Genomic DNA, 14,857 nt, shown 5'->3' with positions numbered 1-14,857 from the left:
CCCCGGCCCCGCCCCGGCCTGCTCGCCCGCGGCGCAGTCCCTCCCCTCGCACTCCGAGGGAGGAGCGCGTTTCCGCCCGCGAGCTGGAGGTGGGCGCGCCGGGACGCCGGGCGCCTGCGCAGATCCGGGCTTCGGCGTCCGTCGCGGCGGGGAGGGGGCGGCGCGGGGGCCCCCGGGCAAGCGCATGGAGCGGCCGAGCGGCTCGGAGGCGGAGTCGGCCGAGGGCGAGCCGGAGGTGAAGAAGCGGCGGCTTCTGTGCGTGGAGTTTGCCTCGGTCGCGAACTGCGACCCCGCCGTGGCTCAGTGCTACCTGGCGGAGAACGACTGGGCGATGGAAGTAAGCTTCGTCGCTCGCTCTCCCTCCTCCTCGCCTCGGGCCGGGGCGCGCCCGGGTCTCACGACTGTGTGTGTTTTCCAGAGAGCGCTGAACTCCTTCTTCGAGCCGCCCGCGGAGGACGGCGCCGCCGAGAGCCCCCCTGGCACGGCGGCGGGGCCCGAGTGCTGGTGAGGGGGCGCGCGGCCGGGCGGAGGCGCGGGCCGGGCGGAGGCGCGGCGCTGGGGGCTTCCCCGACGTGCGCGGCGGGCCGGGCCGGCCGGGGCCCCTCCTCGGGCCGGTCGGCGTCGGGACGTGAGCGCTTCGGAGTGGGTGGGGGAGGCAGAGTTCTGGGCTCCGGAGCGGGAGCTTGGAGGACTCCGGCTTCCTGGGGGGGCGGGGGTCGCTCACGCACGCCCTGCCGGCGGCGGCGGCGGCACGGGGTCTCCCGCGCCGCTCGGAATCCGGACGCGTCCACCTCCCCGCGGCTGGACCGCTGCGCATCTTTCCCGGTTCGTCCGCTCCCACCCGCTTTCCTGCCCCGCAGCTTGTTACCGGGCATCCGCCTTTCGCTCTGTCCAGCGGGCGTGCTCTCTTGCCTTGCGTCCCTTGTGAAGATACTTAATGATGTAGAAAAGGTTTGGGGTTTGGAGCCCACGGCCGGGAAAGATTTTTTTTTCTTTTTTAAAGATTTGATGTATCTCAGAGACCGCGAGAGCGCGCCCGCCTGAGCGGTGGGAGGGGCGGCGGGAGAAGCGGACGCGGCGGAGCCGAGAGCCAGGTGCGGGGACGGATCCCAGGACCGTGAGATCTTGACCTGAACCGAAGGCAGCCCCGTAACTGACTCGAGCCACTCGGGCGCCCCAGAAAGAATTCTTGAGACCTCTTTGGTGCAAATAATGTGGTTTGATTAAAGCACGGGGACAGGAGGACCCCTGGGCTGTAAGAGCTGTATTGGGAGGAGTGGCCCATTACAGGCTTTCAAGTTGGGAGGGGGTTAGTCTCTCTAAGGTACTTTGGAAGCAGGGTTTCCAGGGCCTCGAGGGGGCTCGCTGTTGTTAGGAAAAGGTCACTTCCTACTGTTTAGTAAAAACTCCGTCATGAGACCCTTCAGATGGACATCGGTGGGTCATATGCTTGGGGGATGATTGCCAACATGTACCGTGGGAGAGAGTGGTAGAGATGGAGGAAGTTTCCAAGGGCGTTTTTCTGTGTTGAAATAGACCCACAGGATCCTGGGTGCTGGGCTCATAAGACTTAGCGAAGTATTAACATTAAGGCAGCTGAGTCCCCAGGGGAAGGGCACTCTGCTTCAGGGACTTGTCAATGGGCTGTAGGTAGTAAGGACATTTAATTTTTCTTTCGCCTTTGTTTCCCACATTTATTACCTTTGCCTAGAACCTTTTTTCCGACTCTTTCCATGTTAAGTAGTATTTACCTTAAGGCCCAGCTTAGTCATGACTTGTCTCCAAGAAGCGTTCCCTGATCTCTCAAGTCTGGGTAGGTTTTCCCTTGTGGGTAATCTTGCAGCATCCTGCATGAGCGGCTCACAGTAACTTTGTTTATATTATAATTGCTGTTTAATGTTTTCTGTCTCCCGCTAAACTACTTTTGGCAAAGTTAGTATCTGTTTTGTACATTGTTAAGTCCCCAAAGTCTAGAACAATATTTGGCGTGTAATAAGCTCTTAATAAATATATATAAAGTTCTCCCGGATGTATGGGCAGCCTGCAGAGTTAACTGTTCATAGTGAAGACACTTGTCCCTTTGATCTCTTCAGCTGCACCACCGTACAGATGTAATAAGATCATTTCTTTTGGCTCCTTTCCCTGACTAGCCTGTTATTGGGGGACTTGTACCCTCATCCACGGTGACAGAGCTCTGCCTCACCTGTTGAGGTATTTGCCTTGCTCAAGCTGGCCTGTCAGATCCTCTCTCTTGGGATTTCCAGATTGGGAGGAAGCGAGTTCAGTCTGAATCTTCCTGTGGAGCTGGAACAGTAGCGTGAACCTAGTATTTGTGGGGAAGCTGAGAATGGTGCTCTGCAGAAGGAGAATGAAGCCCAGGGAAGTTGAATCAGTGGAGTCAGATCAAGAGAAAGCCTCGGTTGCATTTTCTCCAGGATAGCCGCATTCCCATACCTGGCTCTGTGACATGTTTCTGTTGCCTTCTAAATGCCTCTATTTTGCACATAGGAGCCTGAGTTAATTTCCATCACTTAAAACCTAAATTGTAACCAGGAAAGAGATTGGAACAGAGGCTCTTGATCTCAGGGTGGTGAGTTTAAGCCCTCGCTATTTTGAGTGTGGGGCCTACTTTTAAAAAAAAAAAAAGTACGTGCTGGGAGTGCCTGGCTGGCTCAGTTGGTAGAGCATGCAACTTTTGATGGTAGAGCATGTGACCTTTGATCTTGGGGTTGTAAGTTAAGCCCCATGTTGGGTATAGAGCATATTTAAAAATAAAATCTTAAGAAAGAAAGAAAGAAAGAAAGAAAAAAAGACATTGAGACAGAGGAAGTGGATCCCTTGAAATAGTCCCACAGAAAAAATGTGAATCCAGCTGAGTAATGGCTAAAAGGAGGAGTTCCCTAGCTCAGAACTATAAACTGGAACGTTAGTGGCGCAATCGGTAAAGTTTGAATAAGTCTTAAAATTATATGATAATATTGTATAAGTGATAATTTTTTAATGTGCAGTAATGCTAGGTATACGTGTAAGCCTGTCCTTGTTTATAGGAGGTACATACAAAGATATTTCTGCAAACATCTCAGAATAAAAAGAGCAAAGCAGGTAAACGTTAAGGAAGTGAGATGTTAACATTTATGTGGGTGAATGGTGAAAATAATTCTTAACACTGTTTTACTGAAAGTTTGTTATCATTTCCAAATAAGAAGTTAATAAGTTAACTAGATTGATCATGGTGATCACTTTACAATGTATACAAATAGGAAATCATTATGTTGTGCACCTGGAATGAATATAATGTTATATGTCAGTTATATCTCAATAAACTTTTTAATTAAAAAGTTAAATTATTTACATTAAATGTATTAACGTTATAAGTATAAAAACCTATTTCTTAAATTTATGTGTTGTGTATAACTGCTTGTCAGTCACCTTTTAATAATGGTTTCTCCCTCCACTCAAATACCTGCCTTGGCGGGGATGGTGTGGGGTCGGTCAGGACCGTGGCCTGGGGCTTGTGTGTGTGGCCTCTCCAGCATGGTAGCGTCAGGCAGTCAGACTTCTTACGTGATCTCCTGGGAGAGAGTGGTCAAAAACGCTTGAGTGAAAGCTGCAAAGTTTCATATGACCAAGCCTCAGAAGTGCCAGGATTTCCTTTCCGCCGTATTCTGTTGGTCAAGTGAATCAGTAAAGCGCAGAGTCCGGGAGGAGAGGCGTTAGACCTCACCTTCCAGTGAGGGGACTGGTAAAGAATTCGCAGCTGTTACAGTGAGATCTTATTTCACGTGTTTCATACATTTCACGTATGATTTAAAGTGAATCCAAATTTGGAAATCTTACACTGTGTAGTCTAATTTCAGGTTATAGTTTACAAAATTTCTTTCTCCGCAAGATGAGGGCTACAAATAGAAAAAAATAATTTAAAATTAATCAGTTCAGAGATAATTTGCAGAATTGTGTTTCATTGTGATCTTGCCAGTGTTGACCTAACAAATGAAGAGACAACTGATTCCGTTAGTTCTAAAGCCAGTACATCTGAAGGGATTCAGCAAGAAGACGGCAGCGTGTTCTCTTTCATTACCTGGAATGTTGATGGATTGGATCTAAACAGTCTGCAAGAGAGGGCTCGAGGGGTGTGTTCCTATTTAACTTTGTAAGTATTATTGCTTAGGTTCAATGGTGGCATGATTATGTGGCTTACCTATCTATAAAGAGGGCAATGGTCGAGATTATGGGTTTTGGAATCTGACCTGAGTTCCAGAAGAACGTAAAGAATAGAGAGTGATTGCCTCTGAGAGCAAGAGTCTAGATGAGGTGGGGAGGGAACACTAACTTTTGTTAAAAGGCTTCTAGTACTGTTTCACTTAAACTTTGTATATAATTACTGCTCTGAATATTAAATTACCAGAATGGTCTGTATCTGCTACGTACTAGCTGTATGACCTTCTGTAGTCCCCTGTGAACCACCGGGGTTCTCTGCAGCTCAGTGTCCTTATGGATAATTGTTTCATGAGGATTCGTAACTTGGAAGGCATCTACTGTAGTATAGGACCCTCATAGGCTCTCCATATACTGATTCCTGTTGTCAGGGATTCCAGTTCTTCTCACTTTAAAGTGTTAGGACGTATGTTTTTCTAACTGAATTTGTTCTTACGGTATTTTTAAGTAGCACAGATCTTTTGCATTTTACAGTTACCCAATATCAGTATAAACATTGAATGTTAAGGTGCCCTAGGGGGCAGTAGCTTTATGTTTCTTTTATGTTGTGGTGTTCTGCTAATCTAGGTGTCAGCAAATGAAATAGTATACTTGGTATTTATTATAAATTGATGTTTTGAATTAGGTACAGCCCAGATGTGATATTTCTGCAGGAAGTTATTCCCCCGTATTGTAGCTACCTAAAGAAGAGAGCAAGTAGTTATGAGATGATTACAGGTAACAATTTTCCTGTTACTATCTTTGTCTTTGAAAAACAGTCAATGAAAGAGATAAATCAAGGTTAGCCCATACGAGTACACACAAGAAAAAGCAGAAATAAGAAAAGTTTGAGAAAAGTAAGCCAGATACAGGATAATAGAAAAACCATAAGAGAATATATTATTCAGCTTAATATATGGGAAAAGTATTGGGAATGGATGGTTTTTCAGGAAAATATAAGTTGTCAAAATTTGAGACCTGGAGTAGTTTTTTGGTAAAATTAATTTATTAAAAATTTAAGTGTGATAATTGCATTTTGGTTATACTTTTTCAGAAAGTCTGTCTTTATTTCTTTTAATTGATTTTGGGTTTTTTTCCTAGCTTTTTACCCTGGATAGTTATTTAAAAGGCTCTTCCATCTATTTTGTTTTTACCGAGTGCATTTAATGTACCACACCCTGGCTTCATTCCATAATCATTGGCTAAATCTTGTGTTTTCTTTGACTTTCACTTTTACATAGTACGTGACTTTAATTTTGATTTATTAATAAATTCTCAGTTGCTAAGGAGAAGGTAATCTCTTTTTCTTTGTAGGACAACTTTTCTGCATTCTCTTGGGGATTCTTTTTGACTCTTTGCTGTTTTAGATTTCTTGTTTTCTGAATACCATGCTATTCCTCCTACTTGGTTTCCTTCCTCATTTTAGTGTGTGTGTGTGTGTGTGTGTGAGTGTGTCAGGTTTTTTTGTTTGTTTTGTTTTTCCCTCCCGTTTATTGTGCTGAACATGTGGTAGGAACTTTACTGGAGGATTGTGACCTTCAGTTCTGGAAAATTCTTTCCCTTTCTCCTTTCCTCCTTCTCTGTCCCCCTCCCCCTCCCCCTCCCCCACCTGCTTGCAGACTGTCATTTTTGGAGTCACCTGCGGTCCTCCTCGGCCCTCCCTGTCTCCTCCTCTTTTCCTGGTTTCCCTCTGCTCCAGTAAACCACTTTCCACTTCTTCAGCTATTTTGTTTTCTGGAAAACAGCTGGAAGCTTTTATTCACTGCCCCTCTACTTCTATTCTTTTCTCTAGTTATGATTTTATACCTTTCTAAATTTTTTGTTCATTTACTATAGTTTTTTTTGATGCTTGCAGGGTGAGAAGTGAATGAATGCATGTTAGCTTGGCTCAGTGTCTTGGACATTTCTCAGATTTTCTTACTTGATATCATTAACTGTTTTCGGCACTTACGTGAATTCTTTTTTATTTTTGTATTTCTTTGATACATCCAGCTACATTTTAGGAGGGGGAGGTAAACATAGGGACTCAGTTGGCTATCTTCACCTATTTTGAAGATTCAGATCCATTTAAGTATCTGTACCTATTATAAAACCTTCAGTAGGGGAACTTTGTGATAAACTACACTTTTGACTTCTCAGCCTAAATTCTTTCCCATAAACATTTGAAGGTAATGAAGAAGGATATTTCACAGCTATAATGTTGAAGAAATCGAGAGTGAAATTTAAAAGCCAAGAGATTATCCCTTTTCCAAATACAAAAATGATGAGAAACCTTTTGTGTGTGTATGTAAGTAATTTTTTAGAATTTATTTATTTATTTTTTTAACAATGAGTTATTTCTTATAGTTCCATTGTGGCGTCTTTTTCTTTTTTTTCCCTAATTGCCATTAGAGAAAATTTTATCTCTTCTACATCCTTTTAAATAGTCTTAAAGGACATTGTAAATTAAGTTTTTACACAAATACAAATTTGTAAACATATAATCCTGATCTGTTAGATACCTTCCTAAGAATACTCAAAAATCTACCAACAGTTCACATTTGCTTCCTAAAGTGATTCTCCGCCCCCAAATATATTGCATATGGTACTCTGTTATACTCTGTAAGGCTTACAAGAATCAATCAAAAGATCTTCCTCTCCTAGAGTTTACAGATTAGCAAGGGAGAGATTGTAGTATATAGTAACTAAAATAAAGGAAAGGCATAAAATGCCCCTGGAGGAGGTGTGATGATGTGCCGTGGAAGTTTAGAGATAACTTTTAGCTAGATTGCTTTTTGTTTTGTTTCTTTTAATTGAGGCATATTTGGCACAAGGGTATATCCTTTCAGATGTACAATGCAATGATCGGATATCTGTATATGTTGAAAAATGATCACCACAGTAGTCCAGTTAGCAGCTATTGCCATACACGGTCACATAATTTTTTTTCTTGTAATGAGATTAGCTAGGCTGCTTAGTGAAAGTTTCATGAGGGAATTTATATTTGAGTTGAGCCCTGAAAAATATGAAAGATGTAGGCATTAAGTAGAACTACCATGAGCAAACTTCGGCAAATTGCATATTGCGCAATGTGTGTGTATAATATAAAAATATGTGAGAAAGGACATATACAAGTATAAATGAACATCACATTTAGTTGGGTGTAGCGGGCATGAAAAGGAGTAGTGTACCAACAAGAAGTTGGTAAAATAGGTTGGATCCACATTATAGAAGGTCATGAATCCCCAGTATGAAGGAATTTGGACTTGCTTCTGCAGGCTGTTTAAATAGTTAACAGATCCTGCATTGTTAGTATCTTAATTGCAAAATGGTAAATGATTCTCAGTTATTCATTTAACTGACTTTTCTTGAGTACCTGTGTGCCAGGCTCTTGATAATAGCAGAAAGTAAAAGAGCTGTCTTCTCTTTCAAATGACTCATGACTTTGTAGGAGAGAAATAATTATGCTATGGTTCAGTGTAGGGGACTTTAAAGGTAGTCTTTCCAGTATGCTATAGGGATATTGTGGAGGGAGCCACTGATTGCCTGGGGACATTGGGGAAGGACTCGAGTGAAGGTGACATTTGAGGTAGGTCTTGCAGTATTAGTGGGTGCTTGCTAAATAGTCTTCTTCGGGAGCAGGAGTAGCATGTTGCAGCTTGACCTAGAAATATGAGCATAGTGCTGATTATATAGTGCTGCTTTGGTAAATATATACCAATCAGTTGAACAATTGGTTGATTCTGTTATCAAATTTCCTCATTGGTGGTAGTGAATTTTAACAGCTATAATTATTTATCCTGTTGCAGGCAAGTGTGTCGGGAAATGAACTTTGCCTTATGACTTCTCATTTGGAGAGCACCAGAGGGCATGCTAAGGAACGAATGAATCAGTTAAAAATGGTTTTAAAGAAAATGCAAGAGGCTCCAGAGTCAGCTACGGTTATATTTGCGGGAGATACAAATTTAAGGGATCATGAAGTGAGTGACAAAGCCAGTTTTGTGCTTGTGGGCAGATTATTGCTGTGGAAACTAATTTAGGTTTCTTTTGACCAAAACTGTTATAATGTGTAAGCAATCTTGCGGATGCAATTCAGTAAGTACTTGGCCTGTGCAGTAGGCTTGGCACTGGGGAAGTGGAAGCAGGAGGAGCTCTGACACTACTGGGGGAAAACAGAATTATTACATCTGAAACAGACAACACAAAATGGTATGTGTTGATTTAAAAGAGAGGTATAGAGAAAGCAATAGAGAGATAAGGAAAGATTTAAGGTTTTTTGCAGTATCTCGAGTTGGAAGGTGAGGAGAACAGAAAGATTTGGGTATCATAATTTTTCTTACCTCTCTTCTGAGTTTTCTTTTATCTACTTTTTTTTAAACCCCCCTTTCCTGGTACTACCATCTCCAGGACAAAGTCTCTTTCCCCTTAGTTCATTTGAGACATACTGGGATGTTTTTAGGACCTCTGTAAACTTAGATCATATTAAGTGGTAAGCTGGCCTTGCTTTTTCCCCCATCTCTGGTTGAACTCAAATCAGATTAGAAGGGAATTGAAACATTCATTTCATTGCCATGAACTCCAAGAGTAGAGAAAGAAGTGAAATGAGAAGGAAGCCTGTTGGGACTTCCGAAGTGAAGGCGGCATCCTAAATGCTTCTTCTTTGTGATCTTGTGCTCTTGCACACAGATCATTTCTAAAAAAGTCTGACTCTTGGACTGTTTGCAAATCAATGACTTCATGGTAGCTGTTTTGTGGTACCTGGTTGGCTAACCGACCTGCTTATAAAGAAAAATCCTGTTTTTCAACACATGACTGGAAAAACTCGATATCCAAACAAAAAAACCAGAGGTGCATTTTTGCCTTGTATCCTATATAAAAATGTATTCAGGGGCGCCTGGGTGACTTAAAGTCTTTGCCTTCAGCTCAGGTCATGATTCCAGGGTCCTGGGATTGAGCCCCACATCAGGCTTTCTGCTTAGCGGGGAGCCTGCTTCTCCCTCTCTCTCTGCCTGCCTCTCTGCCTACTTGTGATCTCTGTCTGCCAAATAAATAAATAAAATCTTAAAAAAAAATGTATTCAGAATAGATCAATGACCTGTAAGTAAGAGCTAAAACTATAAAACTCTTAGAAGAAAACAAAGGGGAAAAACTTCATGACTTAGGATTTGTCAACTTCTTGGATATGACACCAAAAGCACGACAACAAAAGAAAAGAGATGAGATGAACTTTATCACAATGAAAAACTTTTGTGCATCAGAGGATATGATCACAGAATGAAAAGGCAGCCCACGGGATGGAAAAAATATTTGTAAATCCTACAGATGACAAGTGAGTAACAATAATATAATTAATATGATATTGATGTTATATGAAGAATTTCTACAAAAAAGAAACAACCTGATTTTAAAATGAGGAAAAGACTTAAGCAGACATTTTTCCAAAGAAGATATACAGATGGCCAACAAGTACAAGAGAAGATGCTCAACATCACTAGTCATTAGAGACATGGAAATCAAAGCCATCATGAGGTATTACATCGGTTAGCATGAATATTAGCAGGATGCCAGAAAAGAATAAGTGTTGGTGAGGATTTGGATTAGAACCCTTGTGCAGTGCTGATGGGACTATCAAGTGGCATCGGTGCCATGTAAAATGATGTGATTCCTCCAAAAACAAACAGTTTCCATATGGTCCAACAGTTCCACTTTGGGTGTGTGCCCAAAACAAAAGCAGGGTCTCGAAGAGGTGTCTGCATGCCTGTGTTCAAAGCAGCAGCATTAGTCACAGTAGCTAAAACATGGTAGCGACCAAAGGGACCATTGACGGATGGATAAACAAACTGTGTTCATGCGATGGAATATCATTCAGCCTTAAACAGGAAGGAAACACTGACAACACGCTCCCGTACGGACAGACCCTGGACAGTACGCTAAATGAAATAAGCCAGTTACAAAAGGACAATTTTATGACTTCTCATGTGAGTTTCCTAAAGTAGTCAAATTTATACAGACAGAGTATAATTGTGGTTACCAAGGGCTGGGGAGGATAGAATGGGTACTTAGCATTTACTGGGTACAGTTCGAGTTTGGGAAAATGGAAAGGTTCTAGAAATGGACGGTGGTGATAGTTGCACAGTTACGTGGATGTACTGAGTGCCATAGAACTGTGCTAACTTTTATGTTGAGCAAGTATTGCAGATTCGGTTCTAGACTACCGTAATGAAGTGCATACTATAGTAAAACAAACGAATTTTTTTAGTTTTCTGTTGCATATAAAATTATGCTCATCCTACTGGAGTCTGTTATAAAGTATTCACGGGCATTATGTCTAAAAAGCAGTATATGTACCTTAATAAAAATGCTTTATTGCTAAAAATGATAACCATCATCTGAGTTGTCAGCAAGTCATGAACTTTTTTGCTGGTAGAGGGTCTTGCCTTGATGTTGATGGCTGCTGGCTGATCAGGGTGGTGGTGCTGAAGAGTGGGAGGGCTGTAGCCATTTCCGGAAACAAGGCAATGAAGTTTGCTACAGTGATTGACTCTTGCTTTCATTACTTCTCTGTGCGGGGCAATGCCATTTGATACCATTTTACGCACAATAGAACTTCTTTCAAAATTGGAGTCAATTCTTGCAAACCCTGTCCTGCTTTATCAATTAAGTCTACATAATATTCCAAATCCTTTGTTGTCATTTCAACAGTTTTCACCAGGAGTAGATTCCATCTCAAGAAACCACTTTCTTTGCTCATCTGTAAGAATCAACTCTTGGGGTGCCTTGGGTGGCTCAGTGGGTTAAAGCCTCTGCCTTCGGTTCAGGTGATGATTCCAGGGTCCTGGGATTGAGCCCTGCATTGGGCTCTGTGCTCAGTGGGGCGCCTGCTTCCCTTCCTCTCTCTCTGCCTACTTGTGATCCCTATCTGTCAAATGAATAAATCTTTAAAAAAAAAAAAAAAATCAACTCTTAATCATTTCAAGTTTTACCATCAGATTGTAGTTCTACTTCTAATTTTCTTGCTATTTCTACACATGTGCAGTGACTTCCTCTGCTGAAGTCCTGAACCCCTCGAAGTCATCCTTGAGGGTTGGGAGTCACCTTCCAAGCTCCTGCTAATGTGGTATTTTGACCACTTCCCATGAATCATGAATGTTCTGAATGACATCTAGTATGTTGAATCCTTTCTAGGTTTTTTAACATTTTTGCCCAGAATTATTCTTGCATCAGAAGAATCACTATAGATGGCAGCTGTATTATGAAATGTGCTTTTTAAATAGTAAGACTTGAAAGTGGAAATGACTCCTTGTTTCATGGGCTGCATAGTGGATGTTTTGTCAGCTGGCGCAAAGACAACATCTCCTTATCCATCTACACTAGCTCGTGGGTGCATTGACCAGGTGCATAGTCAGTGAGCAGCAACATTTCGAAAGGAGTTTTTTGTTTTGTTTTGTTTTGTCTTCCTGAGCAGTAGGTCTCAACAGTGGCCCTAAAATAATCAGTCATATTTTAAACAGATGAGCTGTCATCAGGCTTTGTTGTTCCACATATAGAACACGGTAGATTTAGGGGCACCTGGGTGGTTCAGTTAGGTAAGTGTCTGCCTTCAGCTCAGGTCATGATCTCAGGGTCCTGGGATTGAGCCCCGCATCAAGCTCTGTGCTCAGTGGGGAGTCTGTTTCTCTTTCAGTCTCTCTCTCTCTGTGCTCGCTCTGTCTTGCTCATTCTCTCTCTCAGATAAATCTTAAAAAAAAAAAAAAAGATTTAGCATCATCCTTTTTTATTATTAAGCTTTTATTTTAATTCCAGTATAGTTAACATACAGTGTTACATGAGTTTCAGGTATAAAAGACAGTGGTTCAACAATTTCATACAGAGTTAGCATCATTCTTAAGGGCCCTAGGAGAGCCCTTTCAACTTGAAAGTCAGCAGCTGCATTGGCCCCTAACAAGAGAGCCAGCCTGCCCTTTGAAGCTCTAAAGCCAGGCACTGACTTCTCTCTAGCTGGAAAGCCTTAAATGGCATCTTCCAAGAGAAGAGCTGCCTCATCTACATGGGAAACCAGTTGTTTCCTGCAGCCACCTTTGTTAACCCTGTCAGCTCCATCTTCTGGAGAACTTGCTGCGGCTTCTCCATCAGCACCTGCTGCTTTGCCTTGTACTTCGTGTTATAGGGATGGCTTCTTAAACCTCATGAACCAACCTCTCCTGGCTTCAGATTTTCCTTCTGCGGCTTCCTCACCTCTCTCAGCCTTCATAGAATTGAATTAGAGCCTGGTTCTGGATTAGGCTTTGACCTAAGGGAATGTGTGGCTGGTGTGATCCCGTATCTAGGTCCTTCTGACTCTCCATATCAACAGTAATGCTGTGTCACTATCATTCATGTGTTCACTGCAGTGACACCTTTAATTTCCTTCCAGAACTTTGCCTTTGTATTCACAATTTGGCCTATCTTGGCTTTAGATACACGTTCCTCTCTAAGCTTGATCATTTCCAGCTTTCAATTTAAAGTGGGAGACAAGTGACTCAATTTCAATATTGTGTCTTGGGTTAGGGAGACCTATGGTGGGGAGGAGAGGGGGGAAAGGCTGGTGCGTGGAGCAGTCAGAACATACATTTATTAAGTTCACTGTCACTTGGGCACAAGTACAATAGTAGCACCAAAGATCCCGATCACAGATGACTGTAATGAATACAGAAATAGTAAGAGTTTGAAATGTAAGGGTTACCGAAATGGGACACAGAGACACAAAGTGAGCAGATACTGTCGGAGCGATGGCACCAGTAGACTTGCTAAGTGTGGCGTTGTCACAGACCTCCAGCTTGTGAAAAACACAATGTCTGTGGAGTGCAGTAAGAGGAGGTATGCCTGTATTATACCACAATAAAATGGTGTTAAAATCCTGGAGTGTGAAGAGGGAGAAGGAAGATTTCATAGTAAATTTCAAATGAAACTCTGAAGGCAGTTAATCTTATTTGATCATAGAAATGCTGTACGTCTACATTTATAGACTAAAGTAGAGTAATAGTTTTGCCTACCTTTCACTTGGATTCATTTTTAAAAAATGAATAGCAATAATAGAAGCTGCGGATTTTCAGCCTTCTAAGTTTTATCTACTACCTAGAGTTAGGAATCTGTTTATGGCAGAAGAGAAGGACAAGTTCCAGACCTCTCTGGCTGTTTAGATACTTTTATATTACCTACTTACAGTACTTTTATATTACCTACCATACACCAAAATGCTTTTTATAATATATTTAATATTAATACATAATCTCGCATTGGTACATTAATTTGTGACATTCTGATTTGAAATGTTGCACTTAGACATAATACTGAAACTTTTTTCTGTTAGGAGAAAAAGGACTAAAAGTTTTCTTTTTCTTTTCAGGTCACTAAGTGTGGTGGTTTACCCAGCAACATTTTGGATGTCTGGGAGTTCTTGGGCAAACCTAAGCATTGCCAGTATACATGGGATACACAAATGAACTCTAACCTTGGAATATCTGCTGCCTGTAAGCTTCGTTTTGATCGAATATTTTTCAGGACAGCAGCCGAAAGTGGCCATATTGTTCCCCAAAGTTTGGACCTCCTTGGATTGGAAAAACTGGACTGTGGTAGATTTCCTAGTGATCACTGGGGGCTTCTGTGCAACTTAGATGTGATCTTGTGAAATGCTTTCCAAATAAGAGTTTTCTGCCTTCTGAGTAATTCTGTTCTGGATTTTTGCAAATGTAATTTCTACCTGTCTGGAAAGTTAGGTTATATGGAGGAATTAATATACTACGTCATTGTAACAGAAGAAAATACTACTGTGATTCTTACTTTGTGGAATGCATCCTCAAATTTCAGAGCTAAATATTGATGTTGATTTAAACTAAAGCGTACAGAGTATGAGACTTCTTCAGAAAGGCTGCCAAGACCATCAGAGCTTCTGATACTGCCCAGAGCTGCCAGCTGGTTCTCGAGCAGGGCCACGTTGTCTCTGGGCTAGCCTTTATATTCTGTTTTTAAAATCAGGCACCAAATAGTTTATATCTAAGTAAATCTTTAAAAATAAGACGATATTGTGCTTGGAGGATTGGATCTTCCAATTCAGATAATCTTAAGTGAAAAAGCCATGATTATGTGCATTTAAGTAGGTGGCAACTATCCTATAGCAGACTTCATTTTTGTCAGCTAACAGCACATGAGCGGTAAGCTGTAAATGAAATCTTCTGATTTGAAATGCCTTCACTATTTAAAGTTCATGTTTGTCAACATGTTGCTCTTCATTTTGCCAAAATCAGGCTTGATAATGATTAAAGTTGGTGTTATAGCTGCATTGGACTTTTTTCCTAACAGAAAATAAATGTTTAAAGAGGAATAGCCTTTTAGACTTACTTCTTATACAGTTGAATTATTTTACAGGAGAGGGATAAGGAGCACATTTCAGTGTGCTTTAAGGAAATTTTTTTCCCTCGTAAAAGGAATGTACTTTAAATAAAAAATTTTACTTGTTTATAGTTGGTTTTAGTATGCTTTTATGCCCACGATGGGATTGAAGTTTTTACCTGCTTCTTGTTTCTGGTCCACTGCTCTGACTTACTTTTGTGTGGAAGAAAACAGCTTCTATGAAGCTTCTCAACCCACCAAGAACTACCAAGCATACATTGATATCCTCAGTATAAAAAAAGGAAAGCTGGGGAGA

General features: G+C 41.7%; 1 protein-coding gene across 1 annotated transcript; it reads left to right on the top strand.

Annotated features, from left to right (window-relative positions):
• The first annotated feature begins 104 nt into the window (after positions 1–104).
• Positions 105–14,672, top strand: TDP2 (tyrosyl-DNA phosphodiesterase 2). Its single transcript, XM_059399560.1, has 7 exons — positions 105–337; positions 419–504; positions 3,977–4,150; positions 4,841–4,932; positions 6,363–6,481; positions 7,983–8,153; positions 13,559–14,672. Exons 1-7 carry the CDS (start codon positions 185–187, stop codon positions 13,838–13,840), a joined length of 1,077 nt encoding a protein of 358 aa, XP_059255543.1. The 5' UTR covers positions 105–184; the 3' UTR covers positions 13,841–14,672.
• Positions 14,673–14,857: the final 185 nt, after the last annotated feature.

Source organism: Mustela nigripes, chromosome 5 (genome assembly GCF_022355385.1).
Source record: "Mustela nigripes isolate SB6536 chromosome 5, MUSNIG.SB6536, whole genome shotgun sequence".
Taxonomy (NCBI): Eukaryota; Metazoa; Chordata; class Mammalia; order Carnivora; family Mustelidae; genus Mustela; species Mustela nigripes.
Note: the sequence above shows the minus strand (reverse complement) of the source record. Positions and strands in the feature narration are given on the sequence as shown.